This window comes from Polyodon spathula, chromosome 5, assembly GCF_017654505.1.
Source record: "Polyodon spathula isolate WHYD16114869_AA chromosome 5, ASM1765450v1, whole genome shotgun sequence".
Lineage (NCBI taxonomy): Eukaryota > Metazoa > Chordata > Actinopteri > Acipenseriformes > Polyodontidae > Polyodon > Polyodon spathula.
In genome coordinates this window covers 71,075,139-71,098,790 of record NC_054538.1, presented here as the reverse complement: position 1 = coordinate 71,098,790, position 23,652 = coordinate 71,075,139, and the positions used below count along the sequence as shown (strand labels likewise).

At 36.3% G+C, this 23,652-nt stretch overlaps 1 protein-coding gene across 2 annotated transcripts in view; it reads left to right on the top strand.

Annotated features, from left to right (window-relative positions):
• LOC121316259 (2-oxoisovalerate dehydrogenase subunit beta, mitochondrial-like) overlaps positions 1-23,652 on the top strand; it is a 107,324-nt gene that overhangs the window by 57,771 nt on the left and 25,901 nt on the right. For both annotated transcript variants that reach the window (XM_041251221.1, XM_041251220.1), the window contains one exon: positions 9,007-9,093. In XM_041251221.1, coding sequence (XP_041107155.1) covers positions 9,007-9,093 — 87 coding nt within the window. The remainder of the gene's footprint in view (positions 1-9,006; positions 9,094-23,652) is intronic.

The following is a 23,652-nucleotide window of genomic DNA, read 5'->3' as shown; positions in this document are numbered from 1 at the left end:
AATTCATATACATATGATGCCACACACAGATGTAACAAGCGTTATAAATTGTGTACTTCCCATACAGTTGTAAATCGGACTGCTTACTGGCCAGGCAAAGGGCATTTAACATCTATATTATGAGTCATCTTGTCCTACCCCCTCAAATAGGGGTGACACATTGTAAAGGCTAAAGTATATTGTTGAGTGAGTACCACTTTGGAAAGTGATTTCAAGCCCCTGCAATTATCAGGTGATTTGTTTCTTCTGAATCATCATGGTTGTGTTTGTTAGGGGAATTCATCTGTTTGCTTGCTTGTAGTTCTGAGAGCACTGTGAGGGCCCATAAATTGTTCATAAAAAAGCTCTCGTTCTTTTCTGCTGTAGATACAGCTGTAGTCATCATTACTAATAACTGCAACAACAGTTTTTGTTTCCATTTTTTTTAAAGATGCATGGAATTTTATTGAAGTAACTTTGGCTGTTTTACAGATCACTCTTTCCACTACAGAATGGAGCACAATGAGTCTTGATGCATATTTCAAAGAGACACTTGCCTTTCCCTGTCCTTTGATGACCATGCAATTGTAATGTTTGTGATCCTGCTGTTTAACTGGTACTGTTAAAGTGCAAACACACATCAAATTGTTTCAGAAACAATCTAATCCTGATCACTTATACATGCGTACAGAATAAATGATATTGTAAGATTTTTTTTTTTTTTAGGTATTCTTAAGTAATCATCAAATACGTTATTGCAGTTACCCAGCTCATCCGTATTTTAAACCTCATAAGATTTATATTTCCTGACAATATCAAACGGACCCTTGGGCTCCCAAGTGATGCATCCGGTAAAGGCACTCCCCGGGGAGTGCAGGATGCGCCCTATAGCCTGGAGGTCGCCGATTCGAGTCCAGGCTATTCCACTGCTGACTGTGGATGGGAGTTCCCAGGGGGCAGCGTACAGTTGGCTGAGTGCTGTCCAGGTGGGGAGGGCCTTGGTTGGCCAGGGTGTCCTTGGCTCACCGCGCACCAGCGACCCATGTAGACTGGTCGGGCACCTGCGAGTCTGCCTGTAAGTTGCCCGGAGCTATGTTGTTCGCTGTAGCTCTGATGTGGCTGCATGGCGGGCCTGCAGAGTGAAAAGAAGTGGATGGCTGACATCTACCTGTACCAATTTGTGTGTTTCTGTTGCAGATAACATTAACTGCTTTTGTTTAGAAAAATAATTTAAAAAATCTAGAACTTTTGTTTTATTTTTGGGAAGTAATTATTTTCAAAGAAAAGATTATAGAATAGGGTATATATCGGGGCCTGTCATCAAGGAATGGCTTCAAGGTTTCTTAACCAAGGAATGAAAATGTTGGCAAGCACATTAAAGACTCAGTGTTTGTCAGCTACATTAAACAGAAAAAGGATCAGGCAGAGGAAGAAAGGGAAACATCTGTAGAATTGTCAACATTGGAAAATGTAGCTGGGATCCATCCGATCCATTATGATTGTGATGTTTACTTTCTGGAGAGCAGTTAAATATGGCATATGTGCAGCACCAGTGTTAGGTTCATGCCTGTGTATAGAAAGCAATATTCATTATATGGGGTGTGTATGGGGAAATTTAGCAAGCTGAAATCCAGCAGCCACATAAACGACTAATCCCGGTTGCCATAAGCCACCATAATGACAACCTTTGACAATGAATAGCAAAGTCAAATCCAACCACCATTGGTCATCTTCCTACTGGTGGCTTTTGATGGACAAAAACAAGTCAAAGGGGTAACATTAACCATTGAAGATCTATGAACTGAAAGAATTGAATGAGGTAGTTACAATGTTTCTTTGCTGGATCCATATTACATCATACATCTTTTGCAAACTACAACATATATTCATTGTATTTTAATATATATTTTTCTGTAATTTTAGATGTTTTCATACCCACCTATAAAATAATGCTTCTATTAAATCAATGACTTTATGATCCAAATATTACCATCAAAATGTTTCAGTTGAATGTCTTGAATGGGGTGGGAAAAAAACAAAACAACACTAGTAGGATTAATATAGGGATTACAGTGTGGTAGTGAGTTGGTGTTTTGGGATACATTCCTTGTGTAATGCACACCTCAAGCTTATGAAAAAACAGTATCTCGAATACTAATAACCTAACCTTGTATAACACACAATCTACAATCCATTTTTAGATGAGTTCTTTGGAAAGTATTCAAGAACAACCTTTTCTGCTGTATACTATTGGGTTAGTGATTGGCTATTTAATCCAACACTTTGGTTTGTGGTTTCCATGCCACTGTCTATGGGCAAGGCAATCCAAGATATGTATTTATACCATTGTGTAATTCATGCTGCACACAATGTAGTCATAAAATACATTTAAGTTTTAGTCTTTTTTTTCTGTTCACAATTTCTTTAACTCCCAAAGTACTACACTATGTTTACTAAATATTGTAAAAGTTAAATTAGTTTAAAAAAAAAAAAAAAAAGACACAATCACTTTGGGATCCTAACCCTAAAGATTTTGAGTAAGTATATATCATTAACCTTTCTAAATTACTGACCTGAAAAAAAATGATTACGTTTTGCTTTTTTTTTTTTTTTTTTTACAGAATGTGCAAGGCTTTATACATTTTTTTATTTATTTTTTCTGGACTTCTTTCTGAGGTGGCATTATTACGCACGGTACGAATCTATATGCTCGATTGTTGTAGTTTTTTTCCCTCTGAAATCACATAGTTATTTTTAGATCCAAATACTTTGTAATACAGACATCTCTAGTTGCTGTGCATCTGAATTATGGCACAGTCCATAATCGCCGTGAATAGACTTGCAAAGTCTATTAGGAATAGGCACTTTTTTTTTTGTGTTGCCTCTGTTGTATTTGTAGCTGGACTGGAGTGTTTACACTTCAACCTGTGTAGCACAAGTTGAGTGTTGAACTGATGATAGATTTGTTTTCTTCATTGCCTGGAGGCCTTATAACTTGAAGTGGAGTAACCCACTGTTAAACAGATCATCTCTGTGATGAATAGGGTATGTTTATTATCTCCACTATCAAAAGTGTGCACTGTGTGATGAGCAGTAATGAACATTTCAAAATAATACAGCTTAGTTCTGCTGCCACTTGCAGCCGTAATTTACCTTTGTACGTGTCACACAAAGTCTTCCTGTCTTGATCGAATTACTGCAGAGCCAACATTCATGTTTAAAGGTGTATAAAACCAGTAGCCTATCAATTAAAAAGATCCAAGTTAAATAATTGCATATTAAGCATTTAAGAGGTTTATAACTGCTACCCCTGGAGTTGAAATGAGTACAGTCTCCTCCAGTATGCCTCCTGGTACTTGTGCTTGCTGCTTTTTTCAGTTTCACACCCACTGATTCTATCACTCAGGAAATGGACTCCCTACTGTACACAATAAAATGCACGGCATTAGTTTTGATCTCTGCCTAAGTATGTTTATCAGCATGAAAAAAAAGTTTATCTTTTTTTTAAATAATTTTTATTCAGATACAATCTTTACATCTTAGGATCATTATAGCTTCAAGTGAGAGAATTTCAAATGCCGCATTTTCTGTAGTATAAAAGTAATGCAATCTGTCACTAAAATAATGACATACAGTTTAAAAACCAGCAAAATCAAAACCGAATAATGTGATTTCCATAATTAATAATACTTGATTTGGCATTGTTCAATTTTATACTAGTCATATATATTATATATGTAGTATAGTCTTCCACAGTTTGCCTTCTCTGCGTTATTTTGATGACCAGTTTTGCTGTATTGACACCAAGTGAACTAAACAGGCATGCTCCTCTTTCTCCTTATAGTAAAACAATGCAACATGTTTAATACTTTTGCACAGCAGTGTATATGTGATGGAGCTCATCACCCATAAAATACCCCCTATGAAAACCCTTGTAAAGACTATAAAGATTGTTCTAAATAGAAAATTGAAACATGTCATTTAAAGTGCTGTGTAAATGTTTGTTTACATATCTAGATGCATACTTGCTGACAATGATGCTTACACTAAATAATCAAATTATAAAATAAAAATTAAAAGAACACAATGAGTGTGGAACTATAGTGGTGGGAGATGGGAGACGTCCTGGTGTAGAGCTGAAAAATAAAAATAAACCAAAAAGAAAACGTTATTATTTTGGTATTAAAAAATTATCGTTGTACTTGTAAACAAAAAGGCATATTGTTTAAAAAAACAGGGAAAATGTATAAGTTTAGCGAGGTAAAGCTAAAAGTAAAAATGTATTTATTTACCTGTAAAGTTGCAAGGGGGGGGTTGTGCATGCGGGCATGGGTAGGGCACGACCGGGAGTCCCAGGTATTAAAGGGCCGGGCAAGCACACTTTCAGAAGTAGAGGGGGAGGTTTTGACCTTGGAAAATAGAAAGGGAAAATGTGTTTTTTTTTTTTTTTTTTTTTTTTTTTATAATTTTGTATGGAATAAACAACTTTTTTATATGTTTGTTTGTAAAATGCAATATACAAAGTAAAATGAAAACTATCAGTTGTTTATTACATTTATTAGTTTAGATTGTTCCAGGGGGGGAGGAGCCTAGCTGGGTAGCCTCCTAGAAGTACCTCCTGGGGAGTTAAGAGAGACTCTTATTAGCTCTGAACTAAGAGAAGGGTGTTCCGCTATTGCATTACCGGTCAGTAGAGCATTGTAGGTACCCTGTTCATGTTTTTAGTTTATTTTGCTGTGTATACTTTTGTTTTGGTTTGTCCATTTTGGTGCCTCATTTAGTAAATTACTGTTCTTCACTGCAACGTTCGGTTGTTCTCCTTCTTGCCTTGGCAGTCCTTTATATTTATTTTTAACTAACAAATGTATGTCATACATTTTAATTTGCTTTTTTAAAGTTAAAAAGATCATTGCATATGTTGTCTGTGGATGTGCTTTTTTCAAGATTTTGTAGTATACTAAGCACTGGGTTGCAGTATTTCAAGATGAGTCCTCTTTTGAATGAGAGGCAACCAGAGTGAGGTTGTAAATGTATTTTGCTTCCTTATTGATCAGCTAATAAATCAACAAGCTTGCTGTTCACTTGTTGTGCTTTGTCATTCTGGAGCATCCAAACTATATTCAGTTCAAATCCCAATCCTGCTGCAGTGCACCCACCAATTAGAAAAATAAATAAATAAACTTGAATAACTTTTTTTCAAAAAAAAAAAAATCAGGGAAACATGTAGAACACAGAAAAGAAGAAAAGTCACTAACCACCCATAAAAACAGACAAACTGAGTCACAGTTTAATTATGTTACTATTCTCTACGTTTCTGATTTTTGCATTATTTATTTATTTTTATTTTTTTAAGAATTTGCTATCTTGTGGATTGCACAGTCACTGTTATTTTCAGGAGGAGCTCATTTGGCTAGGTGCTTGCTTTCATGTGAAGTGCTGATTGCACCCAGCAGAAAGCCTCATGCTTCAGGCAGCAGTCTGCAGTGGGTGGTTTCTTGATTTTGAAATGTAGGCTTGCAGTAAATCCAAAGGTAAAAGGTTGTATTCCTTAATTATCATGTGGATGTAAGTTTTTTAGACACACAGTCTTAACAATGCTTCCGTTCAGGACACGCTTGGAATTCATTATCTTAACTGATGTTCCGTCTCCCCCCCAGTAAAGAACATTTTATAAATTGACTTGCGTCGAGGGAAAGGTATCATCATTTCTCATATACTTGTTTGGCACTGAGCTTCCTCATCTTACCTGTAATATGCTTTCCATTTCATAGGGTGACCTTTTTTATATTTATGACTTGCGTCCAATGTCCTCTTTAAATATTGAAGTTGCTACTTTTTACAATTCATTATGACTCAAATGTGAACATGTGTTGGAAAGGATGTGAAAACAATACTGCAGTTAATTAGATTTCTATTAACAAAAAGAACACACAATCGGCTGCACTCTTTAATGTCATCGTCAAGCAAAGGTTGACAACTTCTGCTAAAATTAGTTTGACCTTTTGCACGGAAAGATGATACTGACTGGAATTGTCGTGCCTCAGTGGTTTGATCCAAGAAAAATGTCATCTTTTGCTTATTACAGTTCTCTAATCGAGATCATGTCAAACAGAGCATGTGGAAAGATGGTCCTTTTGTTTTCCTTTTTATTTATTTGTTATTGTTTGTTTGTTTTGTTTTTTTTATTGATATACGGAGCCAGCCATTATATGTACTTCCATCACTTTGAACATACATATATCTTAAGAACCTCTTATCAAATTGTGTTGAAACTTATTAAATTATTATTTTTTATTTTATGTAAGGATGTTATCAGATTTTGTCAGAATATGGGTGTAAATGAAGTGTATGTCATTCTTTGACTTGCATTTTTACACACTGTATCCAGAGAACTGATCGTTCAATTGCATCGAAACAAGTGAATCATAATTTGAAGGTATATGGAGGCATCTTTCTGTATGTCAACAGTAAAGTATTTGTCCATATTATTCAACGAGAGGAGGCCATTCAGTCAAGTTCAGTCTTAAAGGATCCAAGTGTTTCTGCCTCAACAGCATGACTAGGTAGCCCATTCCGTACCCTTACCATTCTCTCCTTTATTTTTTGATTTTACAGTTAATGTAGCGTCCTGCTAAACATCCATTCACTATACCTTCCTCTTCTGCAACCCTTGCTACATAATCCAATCCATTTCCAAGAGTTTGCAGAAGTTGATACTACCTCGACATTGCAGTGTCAAGATGCACTGGTATCAACACATTGAAAAGTGCTTGCCACAAAAAGGACGTAATTTTTAAGTTATTGTAATTTTGTATTTTTGCATTTTGCAGTATTTCTGTTGGCCAAGCAGTGTGTCACAGAGTGTCTCTGTCGCAGACATTTTTACTTGTATCCTCCGGTTTTTGCGATGGTCTGACAATGCTGCACAAATTATGCTTTGTGAGATCATTTAGTTGGACAGGTACAGGATTTGATGAGATTATAATATGCTGTAATACTTAATTGGTCTAATTATTTCATTAACTGGACACATTTATCACTTCTCTTCAGGCTTTAATTTTTTATACATAGTGTACCTTGAATCAAGTGCATTTTTAAAACCATCAACTGTAAAAGACCTCAAAATATGAAATATGTCAATTTCAACAAATAATTAGATCAATTATGATAATTGAGAGCTTCAGTTGGAATGAAAACCAGAAGACCATGCGGCCCTCGAGGACTGGAGTTTGACACCCCTGATCTAGATCATGGTGGCAGGTTAAATGAACTTCACACAAATAACACCTGGACTGCCTCTACAGAAGAATGAATACATAGTTATATTGTGAGAATGAATGCTTGTGTGTGTGTGTGTGTGTGTATATATATATATATATATATATATATATATATATATATATATATATATATATATATATATATATATATATATATATATGATTTATATATGTGTAATATGACTCCCCTATAACAAAACAAACAAACAACAAAAGCCTAACTAACACTAACTTATCCTTTGTCAGGTGGCACTGTCTAACCACGGGATGGCTAGCCATTTACCTGTAACAAAAACAAATGTTAAACTGAAGTTCTTCAATAATGCGTTTGCTGTCTAGCTTCTCTCTCCAACCCTGTACGCACGCACGCACATCAGAGATGGGGTGAACCTGTCCCTTATAAAAGGCTCTTAATTACTTGATTTAAGCCCATCTGTCAGCAATAAATCAGTTAAATGGACCAGCAAGCCAAACCCTGTGGTCTTCTGGGCAATGTAGTTTCTTCCTGACTCCCTTATAGTCAGGCCAAGACCTCTCTCAGATGCTTTTACTAGGGACATCTGGAGAAAGTGGTTGACCTGGAGCAGCTGCACATCTGTCTGCCTGCTAATGCAGTTGTATAATTATGGACTGTAATTGAGGGATATACTGTAGTGGGGAAACTGAGTATTGGTCATGTGATAATGTTTCAGCCAATTAAATTCCCTGTTGTTACTCAGGTATGTAGTAGTATAGCATCTCCATTTTTCAAATCAGCCCCCTACAACTGCTCATAAACTATTTGAGTTAACAACTCCATAATTTCAGTCTTCAGTGGCAACATCTGATGGCACTCCCCAATTTGACCACTGACTTAAGCTATTCAGTAATTTTCTGTGCCAAAATTGATTGCAGGTAAGGAGCACGAAAGAAATATATATGATAAAGCTTTCACCGCCACGGTCTCAATAGTGTACTGAGGTCAGGCAAAGTGAAATGTAGCCATAGCTAATACTTCTTAAACTTCACTCTCTATTAATCTGTGAATTTGCCAAACCAGGGTGTGATATTTATCCATGGGGGTCATCTCTAGAGTGGGATGGGACTTTGACCTGTACCCATAATGTCTCCTGTGTTATGCTCTGCTGTGTGAGCGAGTGTGAATGTTTTTTGCCGGCTAATCACTCTCCCTATCCTTGAGCTACCTGCCTGCCTGTCAGTTTTGTGTGTGTGTGTGTGAGACAATGTGAGGGAATAACGGTGGGCCAATGTGTGATGAGTGGGCAGAGTCAACGTCCATCAAAAAGAATGCTGCACGCCAATAGAGAAGAGTGGAGAGGAGAGTGCTGAATGACAGAGATCGAGAAAGAAAGTCTTTTAAGAAAAAAACGTGAAACCCATTAAGAAAAAGAACTAAATTTGCGTACCCTGTTGCCTGTCTCTTCATTAACCACCAGAACCCCGATCACATAGCCGGCTGATGCAGTATGTTGAAAATATAACATCTCCTTCACTACCAGGCAGCCATCTGGCTGTAAGGTGCAGGTGCCAATATCCAGGCTTGTGGTCAAAGTCTAGTTAATTAGAAAACTATTTCCAGCAGCGTGTGTGGTATGTGACACTAAATGGAGACAAAAAAAAAAAAAAAAAACATATTGAAAATGACCAAAACAGTACTCCACTCCACTATGAGTAAATCATGCTGTAATCATCATCAATGATGTAGACACTGTTCCTTGTAAAATCTGCAATTCTTTGTTTTTTGCAGTCAGTTGCTAAGACTGGGAGACTTTTGGTCAGCCATGAAGCTCCAGTAACAGGCGGATTTGCAGCTGAGATCAGTTCTACAGTCCAGGTAAACTCACATTAATCTTATTTTAAATGTTTGTTTTTTTTTTTTTCTCCATTTTTGTCCCTTTTAACTGCTCTTTTAAAAAAAAAAAAAAAAAAGTATTTATTTTGCTATTTTGACCCAGTCTTGTTTTTGTACCCCTGGACTAAAATAAAACAAACTATGCTGGGGTGTGGTTTATACAGTATGTAGCCAGTTTTACCTCTCAAATCTTTTTCGCACTAAATATCTTGGGGTAAAACTTAGCTAAGTCAGGTAGACAGATGTTTCAGCTCATGCATTCATTAGAGTACTGACCAAAGGATTTTCATCTTGATCGCCTTCTAGTTTATTTACAACTTTTACATTACATTTTTTTGAGTAAGCTTTTTGAGATTAAAGATGTTCGTTCCTCAGACGTGTGCACATTGCAATACCAATTATTACTACCAATTGAAAGGCAAGGTGGGATGTTCAAGTTTTCTCCATGTAACATTGCTCTTTCTTTTTCTTTGTCCACTGCCGCACACAGACTGTGAATTGCTTATTTGTTACACTGCAGGGAATAACATACACACCTAGGGAATTTATTGGGTGCATTTTCCCTGAGCATATACACTTTGTTGTAGGAGCTTTAATTGACAAAAAAATCATGCATTTCTAGCTGTTCTTCATTTTACCCCTAATAATGAGTTTCATTGTGGAGACTGTCAAGACTGGTATCACATTCATGGACAAATGAATTAAGATATATTTCTTGTGCAGATTATCTCACAAAGGTAGCCTATTGATCAGTAAGTTGGTTTTTCTACATTAAGCAATATTCAAATTGGGCATTTCAAACTGGATAGAGAACATGTTTTTTTTTTTTTTTTTTTTTTTTAAACCGTTAACAGTTTCTTGCAAGTAATTTCAAAATTAAAAGGGAATTTATTTCCTAGCCTTTGTGGTAAGTGTTCCAAGAATTGTCAGCTCTTCCTCTCTACATTAGTGTTTCCACGTGGATTGTAATTACACATTTTATTGGAGTGCATGCAAGTTTCCATGCTATGAGCCAATGCATGCTGTGGATCTCTCAACCTTTGCACCTTGGCTAAAGAACAAAAAAAGGAGGTCATCAGATATGTAGATTGCATCTTCCCCATGTGACTCGCACTGCAACAGTAACAAAGTTGAATTCATTTTCTATCTATGTTGCTCTGCATGCATTCCAGATTTCATTAAATGTTATGGTTGTGGTGTTTGGATAAATAAAGCTTTCTCAAGTACTGTAAATCCTGATACTCTATTATTTTATAGTGGCATCAAACAGATGCAGCTTAATGTCTTTTTTTAATATTTATTTTAAAATGAAATCTTTTGCTTTAGTCATGTGGTCAGGGATTTGCAATAAAGTAGCTTGGGAAAACACATTTGCCATTCAGTAACTGCTCAGAACAATAATGGAGAGATTTTCCTCTCGATATTTCTACTTTTTAAAAATCTACAGAATGGATAACAGAAAGATACTAAGAATAGTGAGGTAAAGTACAGTGCCTTTCTTGCCTCAAGCTTTTCACTTGTTATTCTTCTGTGTATGATTCAGTAATGTTGGCAGGTTTGGGCAATCGTTTAGTTTAGAGCAAGACAAGAAGTGTTAGTCTTTGCTTAGGCCTTATAGAGAAGAATGTGTGGTTCTAGTTAGCAAACATACAGGAACCTGTGAATTTATACCTTTTGCAAGGGAAATTAATACATAAAGTGAAAAACAAAAATGTCTTTGCCCTAACATGCCAAATAGTCTTCCTGTGCTCACAGCCAATGAGAAAAACCATGAACTGTAAAAGTACTGTAGTGTGAGTTTACTATTGTGCTATACAGTCCTCAAAAGCCATATACATGTATAAAGCATGAAAGAAGACTCTTGACCTGAAACTGGATCAAAACCATTTTATAGAATAAAAACTTTTTTACCTACCTACACTTTTTTTTTGTTTTTTGGTAAGGGTCATGGAACCGGAATCACACATTTTTCTTAAAGCTATTTTTGTAGATAATAGCTTTTGAAAAGATTGTGAGGGTAGTTAAACCTGCTACACTATCTACAACATGATGATTTATTATAGCCTTTTTGTCCTTTTGCATAGGATCCAGGCTTGTGTGGTATGCAGATAACATGTGTAATTGTCTATTGTTGCTACCTTCCCAATTCCATTGCTTTGTCTGATACTTTTGTCCCCCCCCCCTCCGTACATCTGTGCAAGATAGAAAGAGAGGTCAAGTATGTAGTTCGCTCAGGCAAATATTCTTATGTGGCTTCAGAAAAAAAAACAAAAATCAGTTGTTTGCCATTTAATAGCAAGCCAGGAAACACCTAATTAACTCAACTATTAGTGATTGTCACGTTGCGTGATGAGTGCTTTTTCTAACAGTGCTCTTCAATTTACTGTGTTTACACCAGTGAGTACATTTGTATTCGTTAGTCACGTTTTCAGTGTGTTGATGGCTTTGTTGGATGCACCATATCTTAACGGTGCCAGTTGTTTGAATGATGATTAATATTATTATAGTTATGGCCTTTCCAAGGTGATGTCTTTGAAAATAAGTTAAGTATATGTTACAAAACAGTTAAAAAAAAAAAAAAAAAAAAAAAAAAAAAAAACATTATGTGCAAGTTCCTTTCTGGAAGATTATATGGAGTCAAATAAGCTGCAGCAAAAGGTTACAGTTCAAAATAAATTATCTTGAGCTTTATACTTGTAGTCTTGTCAGGCTTCAGAGCCCCACAGTTTTACAGGAATGAATGATAACACTACAACACTGTATAATAACTGACTGCATTTACTGGGTGCTGTTAAGAAATGCAAATCACTCTGTTTCTATTAAAGGCTTGACCTTTTTATATGCAAAGTTCAAACAAATGAAGTGGGTCATGGAAGCAACTGTTACCACAACCTATAATTTTCACTGACATGAAAAAGACATGATTGGATACTGTCGCATTAGTGACATATTTTTGTACTGAAATGACTAAATGAATCAATTTAAACTTCTCACCCTGTACTGAGTGATTTCATGATTTGATTGTAATGATACTGTAGTGGCGTTGCCTGTTGCAGTGCTAGAACACATGTCCAGGCTTTATTGACAGCAGGGGTTGTCATGGTAGGTGGCCGCCACTAGGGTACCAGCAGTGGTGGCTCTAGTGTGGGAGGACAAACACCCAAGTGTACATGAAAATAATTAATACATAAAATGCAAGAACAAAACAGCTGAAAAAACCGTTACCACAAGCTGTCCGAACACTGACTGAGCGCTTCAGGAACCTTCGCCATAACACTACTCTAAATACATTTTTGATGGGATTAAAACCCCTAAATGAATCCCTGCTGAATCCCAGGTATCCCGGTTACGTGGTGGTCCTCGGTTTCAATGACCCCGGTATACACACCTGGTGATCACGCATATTTGGCTCACTCACCCTGGGTTTACACACAGTCATGGCTTCAGGCTGGCATATGAACAACAACAAAGGACTAGGTTTTCAGACCCTTTTTACAGGCATGTGGCCAAGGTTAATTCATAATCAGTTATTCAACACCTGGCCACCTGCTGCACATGGATTTCAATTAGGCAGGGAGGAAATTCTAACCTTACTGGTACAAACTCACATGAAACACAATTTATTTACAAACCAACAAAAACATTATTTACCCGTGGCGAGACCTAGCCCTGCCACGGTGTGCTTCAGCACTCTGGGGTAAATACCATCTAGACTTGGAGTTCAACTGGCTTTGCCCATAATCACAACCTAGTTCTCACATACCTTTCTTCCCTCATACAATAATGTGCTATCATTGCTATCCTGAGGTCTGTTGCATATCCTCTAGAATTTGAACTTTTATTATTACTAGATCAAAAAGCAGATTTTTTTCTCCACTCAAGAAGACATCTTTCAAATCAATGTTTGGCCTTTTGTAGAATGCAGCCTCTCTTCCTTTTGTCACAGAACATCCTGTAACACTGTATCACTGTAATGGGAACATTCCTGCCCTTTTGAAGTAAGCCAGGTTTCCACTAGACCAGAGGATACCTTTCTGTAGCCGTTGTCCTAATGCTTTGTTTGAAACACCACCTCTGTGAGGCTAATTTATAACAGAAGTTAAGGTTTATAGCAAGTCCTAGCTGAAGATACGCAGTGCTTTCACCGGAGTTCAGGCGCTGCTCTTCAGTTTTAGTTGCCTGCCATAGATATATGTAGCCTAGGCTGAATGACGTAAGAGCCAGCACCTTCTAATGATCTTCCTCTTGTTCTGGCAATGCACTGCTCTAGATGGTGCTGGTGCTGGTGGTCATTAATATAAAGACTCTGACTATGTTACAGAAAGTGTGCTTACAGCACTGAAAATCCAGTTTGTGACGTAACCTCACGCAATTTTCTACTATTTGTAAAGGCCGAACCACCAAGCAATCCTTTATTATCTGACGGCTGCCGGAAGTAGCCATGGAAAGGTTCTTTGGCCAAATATGAAAACATAAGCCTGCAGTAGGAGGGGTTTAGATGCCTCTTAATTCAATGTTATGACACTATGTTATTCAATGATTCAAGTTTTTGACTCTTGAAATGCGCTATACTTTGGTTATTTTATAAGCAACGTTATAAAAAAAAAAATACTGAAGCTACTGCAAATAGAAATAATGCAGTCCTTTGCAATACATAAATAACGAAGCCCTTTGCAAAGCACGTATATTTTTTGTTGATCCTTTTACACTTTTGTTATCTTCGTGTTTGGCGATCGGATAGCTGATTTGCTTTAAGCTTAGAGTTTTCTGTCCATTAGCTATAAGATGTAATACACTGTACACTAGCCGTAAAGAATAAGTAGCGGGGTTCCGAAAAATATGGCATTATACGTCCCCACGTGTTGCTACAACTGTTTAAATAATGTACCTGTGAGTTTTATTTTAATTGTTAACATCCTGACAACTTTTTACACTTATAACTGTAAAGTCTGTTTCAAAGCTCTTTTCAAAATGTCTGCTCTAGTGCACTGATAGTGTAAGGATTATTGCCCACATTGTCAAGCAGGTAACACAGCAATAACGATCCATGATGTGCTACGGAACCAAAAAGCCAGAGTACTTCTTGTTATGGTTTTTGTCTCGCTCTTCCTGCAGTGATTTAGAGCAGGCTTTCCCAGTCCTGGCTGTAGGGGACATCTGTGTCTGCTGGTATTCATTCCAGCTGTGTTTTCAATTCCTTAATTGAACTATTCATTAGCTTAATTATACATTTTTAATTGTTTTCAGCTTTTAAACAGTTGGAGATTTGAAGTTAACTATACAATTTTATAAATAACTTGAAATCTAAAACTTTTTAGGGGCTGAGAACAATTAAAAGGGTCTAGTTACGCGCATTAGTTCAATTAAGCTTTGATTAAGTAATTGAGAACTCTGTTGGAATGAAAACTAGCAGACACAGGGGTCCCCCAGGACCAGGATTGGGAAACCCTGATTTAGAGGACAGGTTTCAAACCCCAGTGCACTAGAGAGCATTGAAACAGACTTGAAGTACCATCAGAGAAGTCTGCCGCATCACGTCTGTATCGCTTCAGGTGTGTATGGTCATGTCACTGTGAACGTGTCTTGTCGCCCGATGAAAAATTGCATCATGTCTGGTGTGTAGCAGATTTTAATATTGCAGCTGCTCAAATTTGGTATCAACGACAGGTAGTGAAGCTGTAATAGTGTGTCGATGATTTTCTGAGGGCACTTCGGGTTCAAATTCTTGCTTTGCCATGGTCTACTAAGCTTCTGTAATTTTACAAGACAGATGGCGTCACTTGGAATAAACCTCATGTTAAAGGTTGAAATGTAAAGAGATGGATTGTAGCTTGGATAATGGGAATCGTAGCAGGATTATTAAAAATTAAATAAGACACTGCCCCCCATTACCTTGCTGGTATTCTGCAATGCAAACCGAGTGCAAACTTTACAGCCCTGTCAGTGTGAATTACATGGTGCATCTGGTTGTGCATAGCTTCCAACTTACTGGGATTTTTATATTATTATTATTACCATTCTTTCTAAAACATTAATATTTTAAATGAGAATCAATTTGGAGGCATACAAACTAAATGTTCCCAAAAAACTTAAAAGTTCCCAGTCTGTTTTGTATACCTTTTTGGTATTGGTTTATGTTTTATATTCATTTTAAAAAAATAGTCATTAATTTTGAAATGTAGATCTTGTGCATGTGAAACTAACATTTGTACAGGATGTGCGCATTGCCAAAAAACCCCTCCCTTATATGATTTTTTTATTATTTTATTTATTTTTTAATTAAATACAATCCATGGCATCCACAAATGTTGCACACATACACACACACACACACACATATATATATATATAGAGAGAGAGAGAGAGAGAGAGAGAGAGAGAGAGAGAGAAAGAAAGAGAGAGAGAGAGCATCAAAAGAAACTTATCACTTAGATTTAAGTATCAAAAGAAACATATCACTTAGATTTCACTTAGATTTAGATTTGGAACTCTGCTTTAGAGCAGGTGCAGTTACTTTTTATTGTGCTGATTAACAATTGACATCACAAAGATGCTGCAAAATGATCTGTTGATCTTGGGCAGGTGTTGTGACTCTTGGTCTCCCAGTTTGTGGCCTGTCATTGACAGAGTGTGTCTGGTTATACCGTCTCGCCAGGTTTGAAATTACTGGCTGTGAGCACCCAAGACGGAGAGCCGTAGTCCAGCCTCCAACATGCCAGTTGCACGAAGGCGCTGCTCTTTTGACAAACGTGGCATATTGTTTTGTTTTTTTGTTTTTTTTCTGTGATTTTCTTTATTGCTTTTATTCAAGCTTGCAGTTCAACAGCTGAAGTCACTCCATATCCAGTGTCCAGTCAACTGTCTCACTAATTAGGTGATTAAGTGCATGTGCTTCAGTCATAGTCACTCAAGCGTGTCATGGTCAAGGATGAATAAACTCGATTTATAAACTGTAATTTTTTAATTTTTAATAATGGATTACCTACTCAACTTTTAAGTAGCCTTCCAGCTGAAGTAAACATTGGTCTGTAAATGCTAAAATGAACAAATCGGCACCAAAAGAACCCTGATGAAGTGGGCTTTACCGACTGGTGAGGCCCATCTCATGCTGTTTAACAAAATGAGAAGGGCCTGACCAGACATCTTTAAAATAAACTAAGTAAAAATGAGTAATAGCTGACCTTGTTTTTTTTCCTTCCAAAACTGGCAAACTAAACACTACCCGACAACTTGATGAAAAACAGCACACAACAGGCACTGCCACCTGTATCGATCCTGCGTTCCCAGCAAGATCTCTCGATTTGCGGAAAATAATTGTGAAGTCTTATAATACAAAGCAAAAGTTAATATAATTTCAGTGTTTACAAAGACACCACACACCTGTTTTTACTAGGCTGTAATATAAAGGACGTATCCTATTAGTGTTTAGGCTATATTGTGGTCATTTTGAGGACTTATCTTATTTGAAAGAACTGAAAGAGTTCCTTTGCTATATTGCATTGTGACTGACTGCTGTGTCAAAGGCTAGTGTGTCAATTTGAGAAATGTCCTGCAAGGTTGATGTCAAGCTTTTTCTATTTTGTGGATAGAATGTCTTCCAGTTTTAAATAATCATTGCCTAATCCCAAACCTTTTTAAACATTGTACCAGACATTTAGTGTATGTAAAATAACTTTTTTTTTTTAAATGCTTAAACATTTTTTGCAGACCAGTTAGGAGTGAATAGTCGGATTGTTTTCCAAATAGTTTCATGTGGGTACATCCGGCATTAACATTTAGTAACTTCTACTATTATAATTATTGTACTGATCATTGGTAAACTAAAACTTAGTTCCAATTTTCACATAATGTGATTTACATGCAAATAATCATTTTTCTACCCAAATAACGGTTTGCTTTTTTCAAGCAGGTAGGTAATGTATTTGCAAGTTCCCTAACAATCCAATTCTAATATCACCATTTTAACATCCATGTAACTGCTGTCAGCTACTTTTGTACATGTCCAACTACTGAAACTTACATAAATGTCATACAGTAGCACTTTCACCCTTTGCAGGAAATTAAATCACCGTGAGCAAATGTTCAGAAACTCACTCATATCGCTAACACGCCTATATGTAGACATTGTTCTTGAAAATGTTTCTTTTGTAATGTTTTATCCCACAAGGTTAAGATTAAATGTTGGGGCTATTTACAAAGATACATATTAAATATATAACACAGTAAAACATTGCAATCCAAACGTCTAGAGGAGCAGCGTCTTCGAAAACAGGAACAATTTATTAAATACCAACAACAAAGTTAGTTCTGCCTGCAGCGGACTTATTTTGCAGAATGCTTCAATACCGCTCTGCCTGTTAGTGTTCTGCAGTGCCGGTATAGTGCTGGGAAATCACAGAGGCATCAATTTACTAACGTTCAGGTTTGTAATGTTTTACTGTATATGAATACTAGTTCACTTTGACCCGGTTAATCCAACTTTTTTCGTTTGTCAAAATTGAAATATGACAATTTGAGATATTTTAATATTACTTGCAAATACATCATTGCAAAACATGTTTGTATAAGATAAACAAGTATGCACTCTTTAAACAAAAGCTTTTTAGTGTCTAAACACAAGCACCATAATAATATTAATAGTCGGGTGTTAGTAACAGAAAACTGGTACTGATGTTAAGCCTGACATGCAAAGTGAAATTCATGCAGTTTAATATGTTAATTTGAAAAAGCACAAAGCTAAAACTCTGACTTGCTTCAATTAACTTTGTTCATTCATTACCACATCTGTTTTAAGTTGTTTTCTGCATTCCATCAAGATTACGGTTATTGCAGATGTGTTATTTTTAATAGATGGTCATCTCTTTTTCTTTTTTTTTCCTCTACTAAAAAAAAAAAATTACTTTATTTACAGCAGACGTTTTATAGCAAAAAATTATTTAACAGTGTAGAAAACAGTTTACTGACAGTCATTAAGTGTCGCAGTAATGATGCTGCTGTAGTTTAGTCCCAGTGGTTTCATTCCTTACAGCTATCTGCCTATAACATAAAACAAGACAGGCGGAAAGTGTGTTAATGAAGATGGACCCTCAAAATGAGACTGAGCCAGCTGTGAGGTGGAGAAAGGGGAGATGGTGGGAGAATGAAGCAAGATAACAGTGTAACCTAATGAAAGTGCAACAGGGATACCTATTAACATTGTACTGTAAACTATCACTTGCCACTTTTACCATGCTGACACTGTGTGTAAAATAAAAAAAAAAATGTACCTACCTACCCTATTTTTGTTTTTCAGCGCATAACCCGAACCACACATATGTTAATTTTTTATTTGGCCTATAGAAAATGGATACTTTAAAATAAAAACATTTAAAGTTTTTCTTTTTCTTTTTTTTTTTTTGTGATTTTTTTTGAAGTGCTAGATTTTGCTAATACAGTTTACTCAGAATTGCAGTATCCTAGCAGTGGACAACGTTGCATTGTGGGTATTTCTAATAACGTAAGTAATAGCTCAATACAAAACAAATAATAAGCTTCTACTTACATGGAGCTGTTCTTCATTTCAGGTACCTTGTATGTAACATCGCACATGGTTTGTGAACTGGTGTAAAACATGTTAAAGAATGCAATGACCTGTAGCTTTTTATTTTTTTAATTAAGATTTGAGTGCAGGTTTGTGTATTTGTGCAAGTTTTAGTATTTAAGTTACCGTTAGGTCCTAAAATGTATAAATTGAGAATTTTTTTTTTTTTTTAAATGTAGTTATTTAAAAATATCTAGTAGCCTACATGTATTAATGGTGACCGTGCTGTTTGTTCAGTAACTTGTTCACAGGGCTCCTGGCTTTGTTAGAAAAGAGAGCACAGTGCCTGTTGTTTTAATAGTAGCAAATTACTGAAAAGTAGCAGAAAATGAAAATTCAGTGTTTTGAGAGCATTTGTTTTACTAGTAGCTGTCAACACTTTTATTGTAATTCTTGACATTTATTAGCAGCAGAGTGAGTCATACATTCTCAAAATAATCTCCATTCTTGCCTTAGAAGCCCAAATGTATAGCAGTCTAAAAATGTTAATGCTTTTGCCCAATAGATTAGTCACCAGTTCTGATTTCCACTAGAGAGAGAGAGAGAGAGAGAGAGAGAGAATAGCGTCAGTTGAAGCCCCAATGTCGAAAATCCTCTATGGAGGTGTTGGGAAATAAATAAAAAAGAATGTCTCCCATACTGTGATTCTTTATGAAGACAATTGCAAATTCCACAGTGCTGGATTGAATATATTTTAGACCAAAACCAACATGCATGCTACTCAGCGGATTCATATAGAAATAACACTGGGTGTCCATATTTTTGTTTTTTTAGGAGACACCTTTGCTTAAAGACTAGGTTGTGTGAAGTATGCATTAGCTGCAGGGCCACCTGAAAGATGGAGCACAAGGGGGTTCAAGGGGGTTCAAGTCACACAGTGAATCAGCACATGAGCAGGGATTTGAACCGCCAGACCACACATATGTAACACATACCACATGTATGTAGGTATTGCTGTGTGTTTTTATTTATTTATTTATTTATTTATTTATTTATTTATTTCAAGTGGATTAAGTGCTTTAGAAATAATGCAGTATTAAAAATATACATTATGCCCAATTCTTAAACTTTTTTTTTTTTTCAATTTTGACACTTCTCTGCAAAATCTTAATTTTAGAACTGAAGTTACTTCAATGATTTTTCTACTGTTCTCTTCAAAACGTTCATGAACCTACTGTCATTCATAGCGGGGCTGCTTAGAAGTCTGGCAACTAAAGGAACACTGTTGATCTTGGTCGAGAAAGTTGGATGCAAACCTATTTATCGCAGATGTATTCAGCAGGGAATTTAGCAAATGGATAGTATTAGTAATGTGGAGCAGTACTTCTAGTTTTAATTTCTGTGAAGTTTAAAGTAGAATCGATAGAAAAGGAGGCTTACTGTTAAAAAGATGTGTGTCTGTCCTTTTTTGTTTGCCACTGTTGATCCATTCCTGCAGCGTCTTGCACTGTCCTGCACCCTTTAAAACTGGAGTCTTTAGGGCCCATTCTATTGATGTATATTGCAGTGTATCTAATATACCAATGCTGTGTTATTGCAGACAGAAGTGATCTGCAAATTCACATGCCCAGTTAGCTGATTAATGTTTTATAATGTTGACAAACAGGGGTCCATGTATTAAATATCTACACATCAGTAGCATTTAGATTTATTGAGCAGCAAAGTCAACATTGGCCTAAGAAATTATAAAAGTAGTATGAGTAAAAATTGTTAATTATTTGATTACATTGAGAATTTAGCTGAATTTAATCCTGCCAGCAAGTTAATAAGAATGAAATGCTCGGTTGAAATGATGCATAGTACATGATTGCATATATGCAGTACTACAGACACTTGGACTCAATAAAAGACGTGAATATAGTCAGGCTATTTATCAACAGCTCTGTGTTCTTAAATGGAAAGTGTCAAGTGATCAAAGAATGGGATTGTTTTGTTGCAACCAAAAAGTATTGATTGAAAACCTTAAACTATAAACATCTTGCTGGCTGTCTTTTAATTTTGTGCGTTTGTGATTGCATTTATACTGCTTTCTCTGCATGTCAGGTGCTCTTAAGACTAAAAGTGATGTCATCATGCTGGTATGCTGGTGTTGACTAATATTTCACCCGTTGGTAGCAAGCACAAGAGGGAATGATTCACAGGCTCTGTGCTGCATCTCTTTGGCTTGGTCCATGTAATTGAGTATGCCAAGCAACATTTTTTTTAACATCATGTTCTTCCTTAACAATTCTGTTTTTTATTTGAAAGTTATCATTTGAATTTGTGGTTGTTTTGCATCTAAAGCATATCTTAAATATTGGGGTGTTGCATTCAAAATTTTAAAAGGAGTCAAACCAATACTTTTAAGTGCAGTACAGAAACCAGGACAAGAGGGCACAGTTGGAAATCAAGTGGAGATTAGGCTTAGGACAGAGGGAAGGAGACATTTCTTCACACAGCGGTGAGGGTATGGAATAGGCTACCTATCATGTTGTTGAGGCAAAATCACCTGGTTCCTTTAAGACAAATTGACAAAGCTCTGAGATAAATTAGATAGGAACCGGACTAGCTTACAAAATTTAATGAAATGCGTCCAAGAACAATAATATTGATAGACAGCACCTCCGTGGGAATAACTAACCTACTGACAACCTTATTTCCCCATTAACACTATATATTTTACTGTGCTTATAACCCACTTAAAGTAATTGATGTTGGCTTGGTAGCTGTGGCAACAGGTAAAGGGAACAAGTAGAAACTTAAAATTAAAATTTGTAGATGGTTCAGGGAAAATGTTATATTTAAATAGGGGATTTTTTGTTTGCAGCCTTGCTGTAGTAAAGTGACTTGTCGTGTATGCTTTTTGCAAAGTATTTTCATGTTTGTACTTGAGTGAAAGGTGTATGGCCAGACATGCATAGCTCTTTGAGAGAAAACATATGTTCTAATGTGATTGATACAGAATAGAAGTGTAAAGGTCTTACTGTGATAGAAAACAGAAGTATTATAACAGAAAGGCTGTTAAGCCTAAGTGAGACAATTTAGTATACAATGTGACTGTGACAGGCTGGTGAGTGGATAGTGGACCAGAGACAGACTGAAGTTAAAAAAAAAAAAAAAAAAAAAAAACTTTTATTCACAAATAAACACAAAATAAAAGAGCACAAAGGCCAAAACAAAGGTATTTGTACATAAATAACAAAGCAAAACTTACAAAAATAAAGATTTCCAGGCTGGGCGATGCCTTCACTGGATCAGAAAACGACTCCTAGGTAAATACAGTCCACCGACCCACGACTGATAGCATAAATGAGGTTAGTCCAATCAGTGGACTTGTGTCACTTGGGTACAATTATTTGGGCCCGTCCAAAAATGATAACACTACCCAGAAAAAAAGACTTTTTCAGTACAAACCAGTGACGATATATATATATCTATATATATATATATATAATATATATATATTATATAATAATATATATAGAGAGAGTGTTATATAGAGAGAGAGAGAGAGAGAGAGAGAGAGAGAGAGAGAGAGAGAGAGAGAGAGAGAGAGAGAGAGAGAGAGAGAGAGAGAGAGAGAGAGAGAGAGAGAGAGAGAGAGAGAGAGAGAGAGAGAGAGAGAGAGAGAGAGAGAGAGAGAGAGAGAGAGAGAGAGAGATCATAGAGGGCTAAAAGAAACCAAACGAAAAACAAAACAAAAAATGCACAATTGAACCTCACTATGAAATGAACATGGTGGGGAAGCTAAGCTTCTAACCTTTCCAACGATACCGTTCAGTCTAGCTGCTACAATGACAGAACAATAGACTCAAAACGAAACTCTGTCACATGATGCAAGGCTTAACTGCAGGCAATCGTAGTTCTGGCTAGGAGTACTGCATGCACACACTGAATACGTCTTTGGAAAACCCAGAGTCTGTACTTTTAAACAAGCCATGTAGGTGCCTGAGTAATATGTGCATAACCTTCCAACCCAAAATGAATGGGGCTGAGTTTTTTAATGCAAAATTCACTGCTTGCAAAACAACACCTAGATAGACTTAATATTGTGTTTTTTTTTTTTTTCAAAACTATTTACTTATACTGCAGTGTACTGAGTTTCTGTAATGCCTAAAGGTAGCAGCCGAGAATTACGTACGATAGTATAAAAGTCTCGCTGCACTTAAAATATCCAGCACTACTTTTTTTCTTTTTTAAAAGAGCTTCGTTGCTTGAAATTGGGATGTTAGCTCGTATTATCTGTAAGTAAGAGCAAGACGTTTTGTTTGTGTTTGGGGAGTGCTTGTGTTTGTGTTTGGGGAGTGCTAATTCAATTTGAAAGGTTGTAAACATGTAGGGTTTTCATTTTGTTTTTACTGTTTTTAAAATTAGCTTACCGCAGTAGTTTGCAGTAAAAAGATGGTGGGATATGCAATTTTTGAAAAAAAACTTCATGTCCAAGGGAATCTACTTGCCCCCTGCCTGTCGCACAAGTTACACACACGAAAGTAGAACATAACTTGTAGAATTTTGGTTTTCTTTAACAGTGAACACAATAAATCAATTAGTCATTAACTTTAGAATGACCAAAGCAGTCATTTTCACCATTTTTAAATTGTGGTAGGTGTATTTAAATCCTTGCGGTCCTGTATTACAGTTTTCTATTTATAGTCCGATGTCAGACCCTGTCCAACATCATCAAAAAGACGTACAGCACATGTCTCTAGTCGCTTTTTCTCTGGAAAAAGCAGAGAAAACCTTTCAATGGCAGAGTGAGACCGATAGGAGCCGAATAAAGCCGAAAAAAGGGAGGTATATCACAGCCCCATGCACTACAGAGATCATACGGACATAAACAAAGGAGATAGCTGCTTCTGCATCCAGCACTCAAAGAATGTCACAGACATTTGCAGAGATTTTTGAGATGTTATAGTAATAAAATAATGACTTGGATCGCATTATTGAGGAGTTTGGTGATAAAACGAGAGATCAAGAGAGGA